This window comes from Stegodyphus dumicola, chromosome 6 (assembly GCF_044657685.1).
Source record: "Stegodyphus dumicola isolate Sdum_Otavi_A_Nest chromosome 6, ASM4465768v1".
Lineage (NCBI taxonomy): Eukaryota > Metazoa > Arthropoda > Arachnida > Araneae > Eresidae > Stegodyphus > Stegodyphus dumicola.
In genome coordinates this window covers 81,608,321-81,632,087 of record NC_140773.1, presented here as the reverse complement: position 1 = coordinate 81,632,087, position 23,767 = coordinate 81,608,321, and the positions used below count along the sequence as shown (strand labels likewise).

General features: G+C 31.2%; 1 protein-coding gene across 5 annotated transcripts in view; it reads left to right on the top strand.

Moving 5' to 3' along the window:
* LOC118195399 (cilia- and flagella-associated protein 251-like) overlaps nt 1-23,767 on the top strand; it is a 158,387-nt gene that overhangs the window by 111,656 nt on the left and 22,964 nt on the right. For 2 of the 5 annotated variants that reach the window (XM_085818581.1, XM_085818583.1), the window contains 5 exons: nt 6,243-6,374; nt 8,221-8,332; nt 11,725-11,815; nt 18,886-19,020; nt 19,576-19,787. In XM_085818581.1, coding sequence (XP_085674707.1) covers nt 6,243-6,374; nt 8,221-8,332; nt 11,725-11,815; nt 18,886-19,020; nt 19,576-19,787 — 682 coding nt within the window. Of the gene's footprint in view, nt 1-6,242; nt 6,375-6,666; nt 6,779-8,220; nt 8,333-11,724; nt 11,816-18,885; nt 19,021-19,575; nt 19,858-23,767 lie in introns of those variants that run through there. The other 3 variants (XM_085818582.1, XR_015041669.1, XR_015041670.1) reach the window with 3 other exon arrangements.

Below are 23,767 nucleotides of genomic sequence, written 5' to 3'. Positions count from 1 at the left end.
AAGCAATAGCTATTGACAGGGGCTTTCCACCCAACATTATCAATCAAGCAGTTAAAAAATTCTCATCTCAACACACTAAAAGGCTTTATTCACTAATGTCCCAGTGGAGATGTCCCACTAAAAGGCTTTATTCACTAATGTCCCACTAAAAGGCTTTATTCACTAATGTCCCAGTGGAGGGTGCATTAAGATGTCTAGAAACCAGACTTCGCGAATTTCATTTCTCTTGCATCGAAATTGATGAGCTAATTTCTCTCACTCAACTCTGTTTGAAACAAACACATTTTGTTTTCCAAAATAAATATTACAAGCAAACTGAGGGATTAGCCATGGGAAGCCCCCTCAGTCCCATCCTGGCTGATATCTACATGCATTATTATGAATCAAAATTGTTTGAAACTTTAAACTTCCCGGCATGGTTCCGCTACGTAGACAATACTTTTACTCTGTTTGAAGGTAATAAAGATGATTTAAATAAAGTTCTTTCAACAATGAATTCTATTGATCCTGCTATTCAGTTCACTTTTGAACTTGAGACTTGCAATTCTCTTTCGTTTCTCGACATTCTGGTCACACGTAACACATCCAACTTCAGTACTACGGTTTACCGTAAACCTTCATCGGTTTGCCTTCCACCACACTTTAAATCATGTCATCCGACTAAACAAAAGTTAGCTTCATTTTATTCCTATGTTTTCCGTGCTCTTCGAGTTTGCTCCTCCAAACGATCCCTTGATGAAGAACTAAAGTATTTAAAAGCAATAGCTATTGACAGGGGCTTTCCACCCAACATTATCAATCAAGCAGTTAAAAAATTCTCATCTCAACACACTAAAAGGCACAATCTTGTTTTAGGAGATTATAAAAATTCTGTTGTCATTCCCTTCTTTCCATCAATTAGCTATAAAGTTGCACATATTTTGCAGAAATTTAACTTTCGGGTTGTTTATTCTCCCATCAATAAAATTCCGAGTTCCATACTCAAGGACCCCATTCCGGATATGAATTCCTGGAGTATTTATAGGATTCCTTGCCAGTGTGGTTTAATTTACATTGGCCAAACTAAGAGAGCCCTAAAATTTCGCGTCAAGGAACATGAGGCATATGTTAGAAAAAAGGAAACACAGAAGTCTTCTGTTGTTCAACATTGTTGGTCCGAAAACCACACTTTCAGTTTTTCTGCTGCCAAAATTATTCAAAAAACATCTTCCATTGGAGAACTGGATTTTCTAGAGGCATTTCACATTCATAAAAATCTTTCTGTTCTAGTTAACGATCCTAATTTTAATCCAAATTTACCTTCGGCCTTTAAAGAAATTATGTTTTAGTTCTGGTTTCACCAACACATGGCGCCACTTGCTTATTCTTGTCCAGACTTTCTTATCTTATCTAATCATTATTTTCTATCTTGTTCATTTGCGGTTTTGCAGCTGAAGATGGTGGTTCGGTAAAACCATCGAAACTAGTCCTGTGAAAATTTTGTAAATATAACGCTGATTTTTGTTGTTTGACTTCTGAATTAGTATTTATTCGGCGTGTTATTGTGTATTAATATTTAACATAGACATGGCATGATGTGGGCATTTTCAATTTCAGGCATATTTGGGCAGTGTAAGACAAACACGTTATTATAACATGAACAAAATAGATAGATACATAAATTTGCATAAAGTTAATAATGTAATATTTATGCTGGCTTGGAGCATAACATGTCTAAGCCTTATCATGACATTCTTTTCTAATAATCTTGACTTCATGTCAAATAAGCAAATTATGAAAGTGCATGCCATTCATCTAAAGTGTGCATGCATTGTATTTATCATATCATTACACCTTCCCCATAAATGATTTGATTGCATCTTTCAGTGACCTGTCAAATCCACATTTAAACATTTCTCAACAACAAAACACTAATATTCATGAAATTTTCAAGCTTAATTAACCAATTCTTACTAATTTCCATTAAAATTATTTCAACATGAATTCAGTTTTAATCATAACATCCAATCATTTACTTAAACCTAAATCTTTAAAATTATCTTAAATCCATAAACAAATTATTTTGTTTATGGTTTTGTTTGCAAATCAATCATTACAATTAAACATCATAGGTTATCAAACTATACCTAAATATTAATAATATAACATTAGAAAAATTTCAAAGGTTCAAAATTCTAGTGTAATCTGTTAAAAAAATATTCAAAGGAAATAGTCAAAATGTTTATAATATTCCAAAAGTCTTTCAGTCATATTTTAATCACTGGAAAGTATAATCATGTTGTTAATGCAGATCATCAATATAAGACTCATCATAATTTTTATGTTTGGTTAGAAGTTTTTCATAGCCTTCTGGAAAGTTGTGGCTTTTTTTTCTTTCCTTAATATAAAGTGTGAAACTACAAAATCATATTTTCCTTGGTGTGTCACAAAAGAAGTCAAGTATTAGCATTCAGGGTTTGATTGTATTTGCTAGTATTCTTTAAAAAGATCATTCAAAGTGATGTAATTGGACTTTGGCACTTGGTAAATTAGGTCCATAGCATTTCTGTTTGAAAAGACATCAGTTTCAGTTTGCAGGTTCACATACCAGTAGTCCACACATAATCATACTGTTCCGTTTTTCTTTGACACACAAAATTTTGGATGCACATTTTCACATTCTGATTCAACATCTAGTTGCAGTTTTAATAGATCATCTATTTGTCAATCAACTTCATTTTTTTAGAACTTTGGATATCCAGTACAGTATCTGCTTCTTTGTGGTTTCAGGCTTTAATTTGGTATTATGTTCTTCAAGATTGGCAGTTTTTGGAATACCAGATCTTAGATTGGCATTCTCTCTTAAAATTTCCTTTTTTTTTTTTTTTTTTTTTTTTTCATGGTTCGAAGCGCATAAGACTAAAGTCTTCCATCACTGTTCTGCTTTCAGTGGAACAATTCTTATAATGCTTTCAACTTTTCCAAAATCAGTGTCTTCATTATATATCACACTCATTATTCACAGCACACTTGAACTCCCATATCTTGTTTGTGTGAACATGCTTCAAAGTATTGTCAGGCATTTGCACTATATAACTATAATCAGTATGCCTTTTTATGATTGTAGCAGATCCAATCCATCTTGCATAAACTTTGTTTTCACTGTCAAAGATTAAGACTATATGTCTGTCACCTTCCTTAAATTCTTTGTGGTAAGTGGCCCACCAGTGGCCGAGCGGTAAAGTCGCTGAACACTGGTAGTTCGGTCCGAGGTTCGAATCCCGCAAACGGGCTGGCTGCATGGGTGTTTTCGTGGTTTTCCCCATGTGTAACGTGTATACGAGCCAGTTTCCCTTAGAAAGTCCTCCACGAAGGTATACCTCCCCTTAGGCAGATAGCCCTAGTGTGCTTTGCCATAATTAAATACACACTTTGTGGTAAGTCTTTCAGTTGTGGTAAAATGCATAAGCTTGTTGCTTGCCAACAACTGTAAGTCCTGCATAATTCAGCAGCTTTTTTTGAATTTATAATTTTGAATAGGTTAGTTTTCCATGAGAAATATGGATTCCATTAGTCCATGATGTTTTCAAGATAGATAATGAGCCATTAGGACGTCTTCCATAAAGCGTGTGGAATGGACTACCATCAATCATAGCAGAGGCTTCTCAGTAAGTCCAAAGTTAGTATATTAGCTGTATAGAATTTGCGTGTAGTTTTTGTGAGTATATGCTCTTAAACCCTATGTTGAAGACTAAGTAGTGAATTCTCGCTATGTTTTTAAGAATAAATACTGCAGTTGAAAGGTTTAAAAAACCTTTTTATTTAAATCTAAATTAAAACCAATGCATGCACTTCGTGCTCACAAATCACCACCACTTGTGGCTACGTAACAGAAAATAAGAATATAACGATTCAGTAGTAAATTAAGATAATCTAATGACTGGTTCCTTAGCTTAACTAAAGCAAAATCGACTGCACACAGCAAAGCTGAGCCAAGAAATATCAGTATAAAATTAATTAATTTTGAACTTACAGCATAAACATCGAAACTAAATCCATTACTACTCTTTGAACTCTTGCAATGAAGCTTAAATACTGTTTCTGAAAACATGTTTAAAATTTACATCTATGTCATACAAAATTTGTATTCCAGCAGGAAACTGAAATCGGGAGGAACAGGAAAGTCAAACTAAAAATAACTGTTTGGAATAAAGTAACACCTTACACTATTTCCTGCCAGAATTTAAATATTTAAAAATAAGGTCTTTAAACGACCTGTTCAAAAAATTTTAATTCTAACTTTAAACTTTTATAGTCAGCCTTATAATATAAATGCTACTTAAATACAATAAGTTTTTAATTTAACAACAGAATTTCCAGGAACATATTTTCATCTATGCTAGCTTCAATAGTTGAGGTCCTTAAAGAGGATCTGGAAGGCAACTAATATTAATTGAATATTTTGATAAAACATGCATTTTTTTTTTCACTTTCACAAATTTAACTTTTTCTTTTCCACCCCTAGTTCTCCAGCATATGCATGTACTGAATTTTCAGTGCATGTGAAAGTGAGGTGTTTTAACACAGCTTCATGACCTGAGCAACGATCCACATGTTAGTAAGCTCAGACACACTATACTTTAACAGCACCCTATTTTCTCATCCTAGTGTACTTATTCAATATGTATTAACTGTGTTCACCGGAGAGCCTGACTAACATTTAAAATACCCAAGCTAGCTTTTACATTTCGCTAAATTTAAAATTTCAATTCCTGAATATTTTTACAACTAATTTTACAAAGCTGCACATTCTTTGCACATTACATTCAACATGGTTGACACATTTACATTAAACACAGTTGAAAACCATACAATAATATATACAAGTTTTCAGTTTCTTACATTCAAAATCTAAATCATCTTATCTCGTCAAATGCATAAAAACAGCCTCTCAACTAAATGTCATAATTTCTTCAGCAAACAAAAATTTCGTAGAAAATAAATTTTTCAGCTACTAGCTGCAGCAACTAATAAAACCTCACGTGAGGCAAAAACAATTAGATAATTCTTAACAAGCACTTGGAATATTTTTGGACATAACAGAACTGGATACTTGAAAATAAAGTCAAATTTTACTTAATTTTTTGATTTGGCTTATTCACTCATCCGTTTGAATTCCAAAATTCTGAATTTGAGCCGAAATTCCTCCCAAAATGGGAATGTATTTGCAGTTCTTCCATGATGCAGGCATTTTCATAACACATACATAGACAGCATCAGATTTTTATTGTAACATGAATGAAATAAACAACTATAATTTACATAAAGTTAATATTGTAATATTTCTGCTGGCTTACAGAGCCTTATCCTGACATTCTATTCTAATAATCTCAACTCTGTGTCATATGGGAGAATTGCAAAAGCATGTGCCATTCAGCTGAAGTGCACATGCACGATATTTATCATATGATGACAGAAACACAAACAGCTAATTAATGTTAATCATAGTTTATTGGGGTGCTGAAATAATTTCAGTATTCGTTACCATTTTTATGCCCAGTCACAACATGTTAAGAAAAAAGCTACCCACAAAAATGGTATCAAAAGAACATTTTATGATCAAAATTAAGGAAAAATTTAGATTTCTGTAATTTATCTTTGTTGTGAAAAGGTCTAATTTACTTTTGCTTAGTATGAGACTGAAACATTGATTAAGGGATTTGAATATGATACATAGTTATTCACCTCGGAACTATATACAATATTAATTATTATTTCTTAAAATTCATTTTTGTTGTTGAAAATATAAACAGATAAAGAGACCAAAAACAATGTTTTAATATCAGAAACCATATTACTCCTGTGATTCAAGTTTTTCTTTTAATCATGAATAGAAAAGAAGGATAAAATTGTAGAAGATTTGCAAAGGATAAGTTTTTCTTGCTTTGTATTTCTGTATTTTGAAGCAATTATTTGAATTAAATATCTTCATGGAAAGTTATTAAATCTTGAGAATTTATAACTACTGTAATATTTTTAGTGTGCAATCTGAACTGCATTTTTATGTATATGCAAAATGGCTGCTAGTATAGTAAAAAGCAACCTCCCCCCCCCCAAGTCTTGAAATCGGCATGTTATTTGATATTCACTGAAGAGCAGCATCAGTGCTGTATATGAAAGGTTCTATAAAAGCAAATGAATTGAATGATCAAAAAATTCCATTTAAATTATGCAGTAATATGAATATCTGTGTATTGTTTTAGTGCTTTACAAGAAGCTGAAAAACAAGGTGGGGAAGGAATTGATGCTTTTAAATGTCTTTTTCCTCTTAATGAAAATCCAGAAGAAATGAAGAAACGGCTTTTGTATAGTGTATATGCTTTAGAACTGGAAATGTAATATTTTTTCCTATATTTTTTATTATGTAAAGTGCTTCCTTGTCATTTTAATATGTATTAAAATATTTTAATTTGCAATTTTGCAATGATGGACAGGAGAAAAGTTGCTTAAAAAATTAAACTTGCAAATTATTAAATAGTTTTTAAGGTATTCCATTAAGGATATTTAAAGATGTTTATGGTTTTGCTACAGTAATTAGTTACTTTCTGGTGAATGTTTCCAAATTTTTTATGTAGTATTATAAATATACTACCATATTTACTTGCGTAATAATTGCACTTCTTTCAGTTTTTTAGTGGGAACACATAGATGCAACTGTTATGCAGGGGAAATATACTGCTCAATATTGTACAGTTTTGAGGATTTTTTCTGCTTTCTGCTTCATAACATTGTATGACAAGTACTGTATTCTCTACTATGTGCTAATGTATCCTGCACTGCATAATGTTATATATTTACCTTGTCTTAATTTGAGTAGCTACTGCATATATATGTCATGTATATAATCATTGTTATATCACATGCATCCCAATATATAGTGTTCATATTTCCATGCATATTTTAATCAAGTCATATGGTGACTGTCCAATGTATTTCAAAGTATATTTTAATCAAGTTATATATTGTCAAGGTATTATTCAATGTAACAATATGTGTAACTGCGTGTAATTATAATTTATGCACGTAATTATAATTTGCTATGAAGGTCACCATAGAAAATCATGTAATATGTATCTTGAACGACGTGTAAGACACTGTATTTATATATTTAATCAATGCATACTAATTCAGCGAAGTGCCAGTGTGGCGCCGCCTCTTGACATCTGGGGCTGTTCTAGTTAATGATGGATGTGGTGCTGTACTGATTAACCAGTATGGTAGAGGCACAGTGCCCATGTCCCCCGTCACTTGTCACTTGCTTCAAAATGTTAGTGCGACTATTACACGAGTAAATACGGTAATATGGTCAAGCACTTCGAACATTAGATTCTGCTATCGTGTTTCAAATGTATGTGCCATATTACACAATCATGCAATATTGAAAAATTCTTGTAGATATACCATATATTGTGTATTTTCTCCCTTAGCTTTTTAGTGGCAAGTTCTGAAAATTTTAAAACTATCCATGTAATTTTCTCTTTCCTCAAAATGCTCAGAGAAGTAACTCCTCTAAATTTTAAAATGAATTCATTCACATAATGGTTGTTTTTACTAATAAAGACAAACCCTCACAAGCTAAGTGCGAAGATCATATCAAGCTTTACCCTTCTAAATGTTGAAATGTATGCCAGTCTACTATACAAGCACTGATCAGTCACAATAAAGCAAACATGAACTGCAATGGAGTCTAGAATTTCTGTGATTTCAGTTGCACATTCACCATTTCTAATTAATTATGGATGATTTGAATCCTAAGGAATAGCAGAGCCAATATTTAAAATCTGTGAGATTCAAGGTACAGGTAAGTAGAAATGAAGATGTCTTATTAGATATTGTAATGTTAATATTACTGGGTATTCTTATTGAATGTAGGTTTCTTTTAGCGAAAAAAAAATTGTAATAGTTATCTGTAGTTTATCTGTTACTGCTTTTCATTTTTTATGTTTTTACTGTAACTGCTGCTTTAGAAATTAAATTATTCACATGATTTTCTTCTCTCAATTTTTGAGTCATAAAATTAGTAATAAAAAAGAGAAAGAAAAGGAAAGTAAGTGAGGAATAGGGTATATAATATGCAATAATAAAATTATTATCAGTTAAAATATCATTTTTATATACAACATTAATAATTCCTATGCGTATAAATTTATGATTATGTATTTGTTAAATTTTTGTTTCTAGGAAGATGTTAAAATTAGGGGCTGATGATAAGCCTGTCCTCAAAGGTGAAGTTCCTGTGCATTTTTTAAGTTATATCATGTCAGCACTTGGATGCTTTTTGTCAGAAAAGGAAGTTTGTATTATTATTATTATTATTATTATTATTATTATTGCTGTTGTATTTATTTCGGGGTAAAATTATTTATTTATTTTTATGCGTCTCTTAAAATTGTTTCACCTGATAGCTACAATTCTATCTGCTACTGATACTAATGCCATAAGCTAATATTTCTGCAGAATATATGTAATTTAAGTATTCTCTTAAATTCATGTACTTTATTTTGCAACTGCAGTAAAATATACTAGTTATTTAAAAATTAATCATTTTTCATTTTTTTTTTTTTTTTTTTTTGCCCTGTATTTAAAAAAAAAAAACAGTGGAGTTTAAGAAATGGTCTGTTGTAAACATTTTTTTTTTTTTTTTTTTTTTTTTTTTTTTTATGTTTGATCTCTGTTCTCAGGTAGAATTTTTTTCTAATTCCTCTTTAGTTGAAGCTAACTGAGTAGCATATAAAAGCATTGTTTAATATTTAGTAGTGATGTACAGTATTGTAGTTATTACTTTTGCTTTATCTATGTATTTTACTGCATAACTTACTCTGTAGAGTTTATAAGTGCATTGTACATCTACAACAGTATTTCATCCTGCTTCTCCTTGCCATTTATTTTGTTGCAGATTTCTGAAAATATTTAATTTGATTACTCTGTTTTTTTTTTAAATATTGTTGTGATAATATTTATTGTTGTGCTTATTTCGAGTATGGGATTGTAGATTTTTCAGTTCTGAATCCAGCAATGTTTAATATGTTAAAATATCTCAATTAGAACTCAAGATATAGGCAAAAATGCACCTGACAGGTTTTGGAAACAATATTTGTCACCAAGTGACAATATCTGGCAACTTCTTGTTCAAATCGCTCAACCAGAACACACCTGACGGAATTGGAAACAATATTTGTCACCAAGTTGACTGCATTTGGCAGTTTCTTGCCAACTTAGTAACTTTTTGAAAGTTTTAGGCAAAGACATTTTCAGTTCTAGAAATGATTTTACCCAAAGCTCCTAGAAGCTTGTGCAACACCATTTAATACAGATATGACAGTCGAGAGAAAACAGTTGTTAATAAGTTCTCAGGGAGATTGTTGCTTAAAGTGTTCTTTGAATTGTACTTTAGAAATTACTTTGTGTATTGGAAATTTATAGTACTTCTGTAATACTAAGGACGATTTTCCTACTGTTTGCATTCATCTTGAGTTATTTTCAACTATTTACTTTGCTAGGTATAATTTTTAATTACAATAAAACATCAGTTTCTTCTTATTGATCTTGAGTGCTTATTTGAAGAGACATCCACAAACCATAGCTTGCAGCCTGTTTCAGAGAATGTATTTTCATGAATATACATATACTTAAAATTTCACTTTTAGATACAAAGCATATCGTTCTATGAGTTTTAATAATTTTCTTTCATTTAGTCTATGTAACATTTTATTTTGTATAATTTAATTTTCTGATATCTTACTAAAGGTTAATTTATGTGTGTTCATTAAAAACTGGATCAAGAAAGCTGAGAAGAATTAGATGAAATTTATTGCATGTTATATAACAATCTTTGTGTAGGTTAGTTCATAAAAAATCTATTTCACTGATGTTTAAATTCTTCAAATGAATGAAAATTTTGAAGAATTGTATTTTTTAGTTTATAACTAGTCGTTTTTTTCACTTAATGAAAAAAAAAAGTTTAATCTGGTGGTGATTTATTGTATCTATATGCCTACTCAGAGGGAAAAGAGAATCATGATAATATTTGCTGGTACAATTTTTTTTAAATGCATTTTGATGAGATGAAGAAGATTTAACATTTTTCAATTTGAAGTCAATTTTGGGAAACTTTAAATAATATATATATTGATTTTTTACTGAGGCAGTAATATTATTTAACTTTATATCTCATGTAGAATTTATAACTGTTTAGAGCCATATCATTAAATGTTTAATAATTGAAAGTAAAGAAATAATACAAGTTCATATTTATACAAAAATGAATTTCCAGATTTTTATAATTTTAGAAAACTAAAATACTTTAAGGAGAAATAACATAAGAGAAACTGTTTAATTACTTCTCTGTTAAATTTTGTGTTTTCATTCAGCACAATGTGTAATTTAGCATAATTCAACATTGTGCAAAATATAATAATAAAAAGGTTTCATGAAAATTCCTTTTTAGGTATTTGTTCAGAATTAGCTTTCATTACATGATTTTAAAATATTAATATAATTTTAAAAGCATGAGCGTAATAGGAAAATAGTGTAAGATTTTGGCTTGCTAAAATTAAAGGGCATGGAAGTACAAAAGTGTAAAGAGTGATTCTGCCTGCAACATTTGTACGAACTGTTAAAATTTTATAATTTGTCTTTTTTATTCTTAATTGAGCTGAATTAAAATTTCATTAATTTTAAATGATGACGTGTAATAAATTGCATATTCCCCATATGAGTTATGAGTTCTGCATGTATGAAAATGTTGTAAAAGTGAGTCAAATTTCAATGTACTTCAGTGAATGGTAGTGCTTTATGCTGGCTTAAAAAGTTTTGAAATTAACATTTTCAAGAGGAATACAGAACTAAATGGGCAAGCAGAGCTAGGAAATAATGAATTTAGGATGTTGATAGACTATCATATCTCCAGTAAAGAGATAGGGGAGAGGCTTCACTGTGCCCAGTGACTAGCAGCAGATTACATAAAATGAACAGAAAGATTTTCTTCTGCTTCTATTTGCATGTCACAGGAATTCTGGCAATAAATATCATTTTGCTCATCTTTGTTCTTAAGACATGGAAAAGATCCATTCTTTAGGTGTTTTATAAGTGAAAGTGAATGAAGAATTCTTTATTCAAATATTACTCAAAAAACAAAAAGAAAAGAAAGGTGGTTGATCCTGAGAGAAGACTCTCAGATAAACCAGGATTGTATTAAAAGGAGATTTTTCTTATCATTTGGTGGGATATGGATGGTGTGATTTTTAACACTGTTAGAAAATAATTAAGCCATTAATGCAGACATTTGTTTGATCATTTTTAACTTAACTTGTTTTAACTATCAAGTTATCTTCATTGATGATTCTTCAAGATAATACTAAATTTTATACTGCAAAAATGACTTGGAAAAAATGCCTAATAATGTGGAAATTTTGTTTGCTTAAAAAGCCAAATAATACGGTTATTAACTGTTTAGTCAACAACAGAATTTTCTTGTAGATGAAATCTACTGCAGTTAACAGAAGTTGAAAATGTAATAAATGAATATTTTGCTGAAAAATTAAAAGAACTATTTACTCTTTGAATTTGTCTACTTCAGTACTGTCTCATTTTCTGATAAATTTAATAGTTCATTTAAAAAGTATATTGTACTGCCTTTTTTCCTGTTGCTGATATTTTAGTAATTTTTCTAAATCTATTTTATAGTTGGAGATGATGCATAAGGATGTCAATTTTGAAAACAAGTATCTACATAATGGGCAAAAAACTACCTTAAATGTTTTGGATATCATGAAATGTAAATATTTGTTTCATAATCTATTTTATTTTTATAACAAATATTCATATGAGGTATAAATATTTATTTTATAATCTTATATCTTTCATAATCTTTTATTATCATAAATGTTTATTTATTTATAATTAGTCAAAAGCATCTTGATTTTCTTCAAAATAATCATGTTTCTTTATATATTTTTGAGGCAGTTTTATTATGTAGCCTTAAATTTAATTTTTTCACGAGAAAAATTAGTCGATTTTATATTTAACGTGTAAAGATTTTAAATATGTTACTTTTTTTACTGGAGGGATGGTATTTATACATGAAAGAATTTATGATGTTGTATGGTGAGAAAGACATGGGAATTGTGATTTAAATAATGTTTATAATTTTATTAGCAATAAATATGTAATCCAAAACTGAAAACTATTATTGCAGCTCATAGTTTTACAGCTCAAATTTATTAGAACTGTCTTTTAATTTTATATTTAGAAATATTATTAATCATTATTAATTATAATTAATTATCCATTTCTCTGTCAATAATGATTCATTTTGCTATAAAAATTTGGACACTATTTTAATTATTTGTTAAATACAGCATTATCCTTTCATTTCATACGTGATCTGAGGGATTTTTCATTGTAAGTATATTGGATTTTTCTTTCCAAAAAGTGTAATCCATGAGTAATGAATGTAAGTAATTTATACTTGCATATGTAATCTTATCATGCTGTAAATATTAAGGATTATTTATTTGAATTGTGTTTAGTATTTTTTGTTACCAAACAAATTTTTATGTGTCTTTACAACAATAAATGGTTCATGATTCAGTTATGTTTGCTATGGTAATGAACCTTTCAAATATGTGAGTTATGTGTTCTATTCTTTTTTGTTTTTTTATTGCTACAGTGCTTTGAGTAATGTGTGCATAAAATGCTGTGTTGTCACGTGGACTGTATTTCTGCTATTTCAAAGTGTTATGTAAAATAAATGGTGATACAGTCTGCTTTGTTTTTGTGAACTTATTCCTAAACATTTTTTGGTCCATGTAACCGTAGAAGTGAATCCAATAAGCTGGATATCTGTGATTTATTCAAATTAGCTTCCAATTTCGTTTTCGTTGGAGGTGGTGAACATGGAAACCAGCAATGTATTGGATTAATAATCTGTGTAGTGTACTTTTGAATCGATTTGTGGATTATGTGTATGGCATCCATGGTGAAATCAGTTTCGATTTGTGGATTATGTGTATGAAATCCGTGGTGAAATCAGTTTCGATTTGTGGATTATGCATGTGGCATGGTATAGTGTAGAAACCTTAGCTTTGGGGTAAGTACATTCCAATTTTTCTTTTTTGCTAAAGTTGTTATTCGTAATGGCTGATTTGAAACCATTTTTAACTAAAAAGGAAGTTCTAAAAAGCAATGTAATAACATTTAAAGGCAAGGTAAATTCTAATTTAGAACAAGCAGAAATTTTAGAGGTAAAATTGTTCGAAATGAAACTAGATGCTTTTAACAGTGAACTTCACTCTATCTTTGAGGAAATTTTTATTGTTGTATTGTGAAAAAGATTGCGATACATTCATTACGGAACAACAAACAATGCAAGAAACTTTAGATGAATTATGGATAACTATAAATAAAAAGTTACAGAAACTTTCCAGTGATTCTATTATCGAAACAAATTGTGTAGCAAAGGTAAATTCATCTGACGTTCCATTACCAAAATTAAAACTTTTGTCCTTTACAGGAGAAAATATAGAAGAGTTTATTAGTTTCTATGATCTTTTTAAGGCAAGTGTAGCAAGTCTTTTTAAGGCAATCTGAATATTTCTAAATGTCAGAAGTTTCAATATTTAAAGGCTTTTTGTAAAAAAAAGGCTCTGTCTAGTATTGAGTCTATTCCTATTTCTGATGCTAATTATGATATTGCCTTGCAACTTTTACAGAAACGTTATTCTAATAAAAAAGAATTAATTAATGCATTAATCCATAAAATGCTTAACTTGCCAAATGTTTCTGATTCAGCTCAAGCTATTTTACATGGTGTTGACGTAATGAATGAATGTGTACGTTCCTTGAGAACTCTTAAGCTTTAAGTTTCTGATCTTTCTGATGTTCTTTTTTTGTTTATCTGATAACTGAAAAATTCAATAAAAACATAAAATTTTGATGGGGAAAGAACTTTGAAAAAAGATGATTTAGGTACTTTAGATAATTTACTCGAGTTACTAAAAAGCCATACTAAAACCCTTCAGAATAGTAGAAACCAATCTAAAGATTTTAGGAAATTTTCTACAAAGTAACTTCTTTAATGTCGAGTAAAAGCAGTTGCATAATGTACAAGGAAGATCATTCTCTTCACAAATGTAGTAGGTTTTTAAACTTAAGTGTCTAAAAAAGAATCGAATTTGTTAAGAAGCATGAACTTTGTTTTAATTGTTTATCTTCTCAAACTCATTTAGTGAAAAATTGTCATAGTTTACATAAATGTATGACATGTAAGTTGCCCGATCATACTGTTCTTCATTTTGATCAAAATCCCAAAACTAGCGGAAATGAGAAACCAAAACAAACGTCCTTACTCTCCCCCAGTGCTGAAGTGTTCTTACCAAAGAATGAAGACGTTACAAATTCTACAACAGGTAATGGACAATTTAGTTATTCTAAAGGTGAAGCAAAACGTGTTTTACTGTGTACTGCTGTCACTAACGTTAGTGTTTCCAATGGTAAAGCCATCCCTTGCAGGGCTTTACTAGACTGTGGCAGTGAAGCCACCTTCATAAGTGAAGAGTGTGTTAAAAAACTAAAGTTAGGTAGACTTAACAAAAGGACTAAAATGCCGTGCCTTGGTTCATTCAACACTGTAACAGGTGGAGAAGTGGAATTGTTCTTTACCCCACACTTTGAATCAAACTCCAAATTTCGAACATATGCCTTTGTGACTCCAAAGATAACTTCAGGTGTGCCTAACATGTCGCTTCCTTCTAAAATTGTGAATCATTTTGATGATCTAGTCTTGGCTGATCCTATGTTCTATGAAAGAAAAACCTATTGATATTTTGTTAGGTGTAAATTTATTTTTTACTATTTGTAAGGGAGACATCATAAAGAGAGGACAATCATTATCCTTTACAATTTGTTCTCAGTTGGGTTGGATCATATCCGGGAGCACTATTACTGATGATTCAAATATAACTACCACTTATACAGTGAATAATCTTCAGTTAAATACAAATGAATTAGTTGAAAGATTTTAGTCTGTAGACTCCATTCCTAAACTCAAATGTATCTCTAGTGAAGATCAAGAATGGGAAGAATTCTTTAAAACAACACATTTCCGTGATCAAAATGGTCGTTATATAATGAAACTTCTATTTAAAGGTAACCCTTCAAGGTTGGGTAATTTTAAAGATCTTGCTTTGCAGAGATTTAAATCTTTAGAAAGAAATCTCTTAAGATCCTGTGATAGATATGAGATGTATAAACAATTAATGAAGGAATACTTGGATCTCGGGCACATAGAACCAGTTCGTAGTGTAGAGTCCCCAAGTCAGGCATACTACATGCCACATCATGCAGTAATTAAGGAATGTAGTTCTATGAACAAAATATGTGTGGTTTTTAAATACTACTAGTAAGTCTTCATCAGGGCTATCTCTTAACAACATATTGATGACAGGCCCTAGAATACAAGAACTGTTTCCAGTTTTGATCAAAATCAGATGTTACCCAGTAGTTGTCACAGCTGATATCATGAAAATGTTTAGACAAATTTTAGTTAATTAAGATAGAGACTTTCAAAGGATATTTTTGCAGGATAATCCAAGTGATCCTATTCAAGAATTTCGACTTAATACTGTCACATATGGCACTGCCTCTGCTCCGTATTTGGCTACTCATTGTTTATACCACCTTGCATACGATGAGCAGGTTAACTATCCTTTAGCTTCGAAGGCTGTACTTCAAAACGTTTTCGTAGATGATTGTTTGGTAGATGCTCAAAACACTGAAGAGTACAAAAATCTAGTAAATCAACTCTTGTGAATGTTAAAACATGGAGGATTTCTTCTGCTTAAATGGTCATCCAACGACTTGTTAGTGTTAGATAATATATCCAAGAAGTTGAGAAATGATTTACATCTTATTCAACAATTAAAAATATCGATATTTGTTTTGATTCCTGACATAAATTATATTGGTATTTGTGCTTTTTGTGATGCCTCCGAGAAAGGCTACTGTCCAGCAATTTATTTGCTTTCCATATCACGCAATTTGGACATCAAAATCTCACTCTTAACAACAAAAACGAGAGTTGCTCCTCTGAAGTCGCAATCACTACCGCGATTAGAGTTATGCACCGCAGTTTTGTTAGTATATTTACTTAAATCAGTGTTAGAACATTTAGAGTTTCCTATATGTAATGTTTTGGTCTGGTTCACCTGTTGTATTCACCTGTTGTATTGTCCTGGATTTCTGCAGAACCATACCACTGGGTTCCGTTTGTTCCAAACCGCATCGCCAAAATACAGAACACAATTCCTAATGTAAGATGGAACCATATCAATGGAAAGCTGAACCCAGCTGATTCAGGTACAAGAGGAATGTTTTCAGTCGAATTTCTGAATTGTGAGCACCTACGTGGTTATATTCACAAGCTTTCTAAGCATGTCCTGATAGCGAACATCTGTGTGCTGACGTAGATTATGAAGGAGTTTGTAGAGAAAAGAGAAAAACATGCATTTCAATATCTTGTACAGTAAAAGACAATGACATTTTTAAACGGTATTGATCTTGGACAAAATTACGTCGTATAGTTTCTTTATACCCAAGATTCATTTACAACTTTCGAAACTTCTCCAAAAATCGTTTAAGAGGTTTTCTGACAACTGCTGAGCTTAGATTAGCTACAAAAACAGCGAGAAAAAATGTCCAAGAATCTTATTTCCTCAAAAGCTCTCTTGTTTAAGAATATCGAGAGAATTAAAAAGTGTAAGCAGTCGAGTAATACAATTAAATCCTTTCCCTGATGAAGAAAGCATTATTCGAGTAGGTGGTCGCTTAAAAAATGCAAACATTCCTGAAAATAGCGAACATCCTATTTTGCTTCCAAAGGAGGGACATGTCACTAATCTCATCGTAACTCATTACCATGTCAATTATTTACATGCTAGTCAAGAGTTATTGATAAACACTTTACGAATACAGTTTTGGATTCTTTCGGTGAGAAGTGCAGTGAGAAAGATAATTCACAGATGTATTAGAAATCGAGGCAAGACTGACCCAAATAATGGGTGATTTACCCTCGCTCAGAGTTCAACCATCAAGGCCTTATGCAGTCACTTGTGTTGATTATGTTGGTCCATATTCAATTAAGTCCCAAGTTGGGAGAAGAGCTAAAACTTTCAAATGTTACGTATCAATTTTTGTGTGTTTCTCAACAAAAGCTGTACACTTGGAGTTGTCAGTGATCTATCAACTTCAGTGTTTTTAGCAGCTCTAAAAAGATTTATCGCCCAATGAGGCAAACCATCTGAAATTTTGAGTGACTGTGCAACTAACTTCAAAGGTGCCAGTAATTAACTGAAGGAGATTAATAAAAATGCAGCTCGCATCAAGAAAAGCAATGAAGTATGTAATTACATTATGTCAGATGGTATAACTTGGTTATTTAATCCTCTGACATCTCCTCACTTTGATCGCTTGTGGGAATCTAATGTGAAGTCCATGAAATTTCATCTTAAATGAATATTAGGATCCACACTCTAACTTACGAGGAATTTTTAACAGTGCTTGCACAAGTGGAAACGTGTATGAATTCCCGTTCTTTATGTGTGATGTTTAGTGATCGAAACAAATTTAGTGCATTGACTCCAGGTCATTTTCTGATTGGAGCCCCTTTGCTTGCCATTCCTGAATCTGACTTGAGTGGTGTGAAATCTTCAAGACTTAAATGTTGGTCTCTAGTTCAACAGACTGTGCAACATTTTTGGAAACAATGGTGTGCAAAGTATTTAACAACCCTTCAACAACATGCTAAGAGGTTTTGTACATCTCCAAATTTAAAATGTGGTGACTTAGTTCTGATCAAAAATGAACAACTGCCTCCAACCCAATGGAAAATTGGAAGAATTGCCTTAATTCATCCAGGCAGCGACAAGAAAGTTCGAGTGGCTACAGTCCATACAGCTGCTGGTGATTTCAAATGAGCTGTTATTAAATTGTGTCTTATCCCCAATCATGATTAATATGAGCTATTGACTTTTCTCATATCATTGAACTTTAATTTTAGTTGAATTTTAATCTTTTTTTTTTTTTTTTATTGTTGTTGTTGTTAATGTTATTATGTGTGCTTTAACTATTTGTCTTTTTTGAACCCTTAGAAGGCTTCAAGGCCAGGGGCTATGTTTAGTATTTTTCCTTACTAAACAAATTTTTAGTGTGTCTTTGCAACAATAGATGGTTCATGATTCAATTATGGTTGCTATGGTAACAAACCTTTCAAATATGTGAGTTATGTACTCTATTCTTTTTTTGTTTTTTATTGCTACAGTGCTTTGAATGATGTGTGCATAAAATTCTGTGTCGTCACGTGGACGGCATTTCTTCTATTTCAAAGTGTTATGTAAAGTAAGTAAGTGATACAGTCCACTTTGTTTATGTGATTTTATTCTTAATCAAATTGTTTAATTTCCTTGAATTTAGAACCTTATATACTGAAACATTTCATCACAAAGTTAGATGAATGAATTAGTCATTTTTAATCTGTTGGGTTATGTTGCTGTAGTGAATTTCTTAAAATTAATAGCACTTTTGTGTTAATAACAAATTAATAACATATTTTTGTATATTTTTATAATATTAAACATATAATGTTCAAATTTCATATAAAAAAATTGGGTACTGTAACATTTATGGATCATTTCAGTGTTTAAGATTTTTTACTTTTTTATTAAATATTTATAATTCATTTCAAGTTCAGTGGAATACTTTTTTGACAGTGTATATTATGTTGGAGGGAAAAATATTAGAAAGATTTCTAGATGTTAGAAAAATATTTTTCTATCTGTTTATATATTCCAGTATATGTGAACTATCGACCTCAAGAACCCTTAACAAAAGAAAAAGTAAGTCAGGCATTTAAAGATGTTGTTGCATTAGAACCAGATCCAGATAAAGTGACAAGAGCAAGATTTCTTGACATTATAACCACTCGAGGTAATTTTCTATTAAATAACTACTTACATAAACAGTGAATTTTTTTATTGCATTTTCATTTTAAAATTCATATAAACAGTTATACATAACGCATCTATAAAAATTTGAAGATTTGATTCATAAAAAAATGTTTGGGAAAAGTCATATTTATAATAAATGTAATAAGTGTTCTGCACACGTTCGCCCCAGTTCCTTGTAATGCTTTTTTATTCAGCCCAGTAAATATTGATACAGTGATTTTTTATTTACTCTGGCAAGTATTTTTTTCATTCAGTCTGGTAAATATTATCATTTTATTTATTTATTTAAAATGCTAGTTTTTCTTGAGCTTTTTTAAAATATACAATGAAGTTCAGTCTGCCATTATTTATTTAAAGCAAATTATAAATTTCAGAGTATTATTATGTGAATTTTATGTTGATTCTGAATATCTATGCATAACAAAAGGAAATCATTTAAAAACAATTATTGGTTATGTAATGCTTAATATTACTTATTTACTGAACATGTAATGTACTATATAGTTTTTGCTTTAAGCATTTATTATATTTATAGGAGATGCTATGTCACAAGATGAGTTTCTAACAATTCTTAAATGTCTGAAAGGTGTTAAGTCTGATCAGTTGCATAGTGAAAGAACTTATCACTTGAACACAAACAGAATTACAGATGCTAATCAAATTTTTTTACAAGAAGAAAAGGTTGATCAAACCATTTCAGAAGAAGATGAAGAAACAAAATCTGTGTTGGAAAATTTAGTACCAGATGTGGGTAAAATATTTACAATTTTGTTATTGTTGTTTCCTGTATAATAAAAAAATCTCTTTTATTTAAAAATGCAGCTTCCTGTCTAAATGAATTTAGAGCAGAATTCTATTAAAATTTTTCCAAGGCCTAAGTGGTCGGGAAGCATGGAGACTGATTAGGAAAGAAAGCTTATAAGATGTGTTAACTGATTAAAAAACATCAGAACAGATACTATCGAAATTTTTATAAGGATCTGTAATTATGTTTTTAGCTGTGTTAGAACTAATTCATAGTATCATAGTACAAGGGGATTTCTAAACATAGTGCATGAAACGTAACACATCTGCATTGGTTTTCTCGAGTGTAGGATTCAGTACTCAGCTGATATATGCAGATCATTGTACATATTGCAATATATGCATTAATTGATTTTATTGTCTAATTAAAGTATATAATTAGCACATTATTATCTAGGCTGAATTGGCTAGGTCAACTGAAAATCAAGTGGAATCTTCCTGAAATTTTTGCTTTTTAATCACATAAATAAGACTTTGTGTATCATAGCATGTATTGATTTTGATGTCTAGCAGCATAGATTGTGTGCAGGGAACATTTAAAAATATGTTTTGGAATGATAAGCATTGATAACTTAAAGATTCTTATGGTGGTAATATCAAGTAATCTTTGAAAATAGTTTTGTAGGTAGGAGAATACCAAGACTGAAGTTAAGATGTTAACTTAAAGCAGTCCCGTATCTAGCGGGGGGGCAAGCTGGGGTTCATGTCCCGGGCGGCAAATTCAAATATAACGTTGGATCATGTTTGGTATGTTGTTCGCTAAAACAGCTTTGTAATTTCAGTGCAGTGTTAATAGTTTTAAGGCCAAGTTTAAAAACCTCTTTTAAGAAGATTTGTAATTAAATACTAGGAACCCTTTTAAAAGAACATGAGTTAAAATAAGGTTAAGTACAGCCAATTGCTAATGCGAATAATCACACTTAGTCTCTGGTCTATGATTTGATGTTATATGTAACCATAATTGTTTATATTTTGCTTAGATTGTATTGGCAACAGTCATTGTAATTTTGTTTTGGTGTGATATGTAGAAATGTGCTGTTCCATGTGCGTGATTAATTCCATCACTTAATAAAACCTCTACTTAACTATCATCGGCCTCTGATTCACCTTTTTAAATCTTTACAGCAGAGCGTGGTTCTGATATTGAACACGCTAGAGACGAAGCATTTATATTTGTTTTGTGGAACTTATTTGTTTGGAATGGAATCGCGCATTAATTGAAATTAGAAATGGCAGCACGTGATGAATGTATTGTGTTGAGCCGTCTAACAATAAAAACTTTTCTCTGTTTAAGTGCTGTGTTTGCGCCCAAGAACTTGATAAATATTTAGAGGTTGAAGTGGATGAAAGGAAAGTTGCTGAAATCAAAGATGCAAAAAAGGCTTACGCATTGCTGCTAACCCTTTTAGATGATGCTATATTGGCGACCATGTCGAGTGAATCTTCTGCATGTGAAATTTGGAGCAGTTTAAAAAATAAATACCATAAGGTGAGTGCAGTTAGTCAAATATTAGTACGAAAGAAATTATCGACTCTGAAGAAATGCCGAGATTGCAGTATGCAGTCGCATATTAACGAACTGTTGGTGATCATAAACTAACTGCGACTCTCAGGTGCTGAAGTCAAAGATATGGATGTGATTATTTATTTGTTGATGTCACTACCTGCTGAGTATGACATTATTAAATCGATGATTGAGAACCAGCCAAATGAAATGCTTACACTGGACTTTGTTATGCAAAGGCTCTTGAATGCTAAAGAATTGCAAGGTGAGAGAAATTCTTATGATTCTCATGTTTCTGGCTCAAGTAAAAACATAGCTTTTAGCGCTGATAAGCGTGATATCATCTGCCACAAATGTAAAAGTAAAGGTCATATTGCCAAGCTTAGCAAGAAAAAATTAGTTTGTTTTGGATGTGGACATCCAGGGCATTACAAGAAGGATTGCAGATTTAATCATAAATCAGAGTACAGAGAATCGGCTGCAATAGCATTCGTGGTTGGCGAGCCTATTGGAAATTTCATTCTGGATTCTGGAGCATCTACACACGTTTGTAATAAAGGTGAGTGGTTTGAAGATATTAAACCTTTTTCCGGAACTGTTGCATGCACTTCGAAAAATGATGTTTTAAAGGTAGAAGGTATTGGTACCGTACCTGGAACATTAAATGGAAGAGAAATATTACTTAAAGATGTGTTATATGTGCCTGAGTTGAACTGTCAATTAATATTTGTGAAGAATATTCAAAAAGCAGGTTACAGTGTAATTTTTAAGAATGATATAGCTGTTATTGGAAAGAGGAATGAAAAATTTGAGTTTGCTAAACTCAATGACAAAGGACAGTATGTGAGTCAATTTGAACCTGTTAAAGCTTCAACATACATTGCAAATCATAGTGCAGAATTATGGCACAGGCGCATGGGGCACTCATCTGAAAAAATATTAAAAGAAATGGGTTTGCCAGTATCTGAGTCACCATCAAGCTTTTGTGAAGAGTGCATACTAGCGAAACATTCCAACACTCCTATGAACAAAGGCCCTAGAAGCAGAGAGCATGTGCCGATGAGAATGGTACACCATGACATATGTGGTCCCATTGATCCACCCACTAGGGAAGGTGAAAAGTATTTTGCTACAATCATAGATGATTTTTCTAGATTTACTGAAGTGCATCTCTTAACCCTTTGCGGCATGGTGGGTCAATATATGTCCCACCTAATTAATATTTATTTTCTCAGTTAGCAATTTCCGTTTGAAATTTTCTAATCTTTTAAAAATAATCTATTTTAGTTATTATTTTTCTCAGTAGATGTTACTATTATACCAGGGCTTAAGTTTATAAGCAAAAAATATTCAAAATAGGATCACAAGAGTGATATACATGTATCTCGCATTTTAAATATTTTAAAAATTTTGGTATACAATTTATGATATGTATGATTCTTTTTAATATTCAAAGGTATTTTATTTTCAAAAATCTTAGTTGGATTCAATATTTTATAACATTAATTTTGCAGTTGAAATAAGTGGGTTAAAATTTGTCCCACCACACACTTGAATTTCCGCTCAATAGATGGCAGCACTCACGATTATATATATATATATATATATATATATATATATATTTTGCTTTTACTTTTTTTGTGATTGCGCGCGCTTTTACATCTGTTGTATGCTCTGATGTGCTAAAATGTCCAGAAAAAAATTAACAACTCAGGAAGCTTTGGATCTTTTTTCTGAATTGCCATCCAATTGCGACTCAAATGCTTCAGATGTCAGTTCTGATTCAGATGAAATTGAAATCCAGGAAAGAATAACTGAGGTTGAAGTTATTGCTGAAGAAGAAAGGGAAGTAGTTATAATTTTTTTTGCTTTTTAAAGACACAGACCCATCTATGCATGTGGCACTGTAAATATGGATAGGAAGTATCTACCCAAAAATTTAAAAGACAAATTTATGTCGAGAATATATAGACTTTTCAGTTAGCGATGATTTATTGCATAAAAACGAATTATAAAAGATCCGTTTCTATCCTGTCTTGCTTGGAAAAGGCAACTGAAATGAAAGAAATTAATAGAAAAGAACGAGATGGAAAGACAAAAAAAAAGTACTGTGCCCAAACAGCATTATTTCATACAATAAGAATATGGGATATGTCGACTGATTGATCAACTGAAAGGACTATATGAAATAGACCGCAAAAGAAAGAAATGGTGGCACATGATTTTTTTTTTTTTTTTACTTTTTAAATGCGAGTATAGTAAACACATTTATTCAAGTTTGTTCGCGAACCCGATCATGATGTAAAAACAATGAAAGATTTTCTTCTCTCAGTTATAGAAGGTATAATGGCACTTGCAGGCAAGAAAGAGCTGGAAAGAAAACTGAAATCCCCAGTTCAAATAAAAACTAAAAACCCGT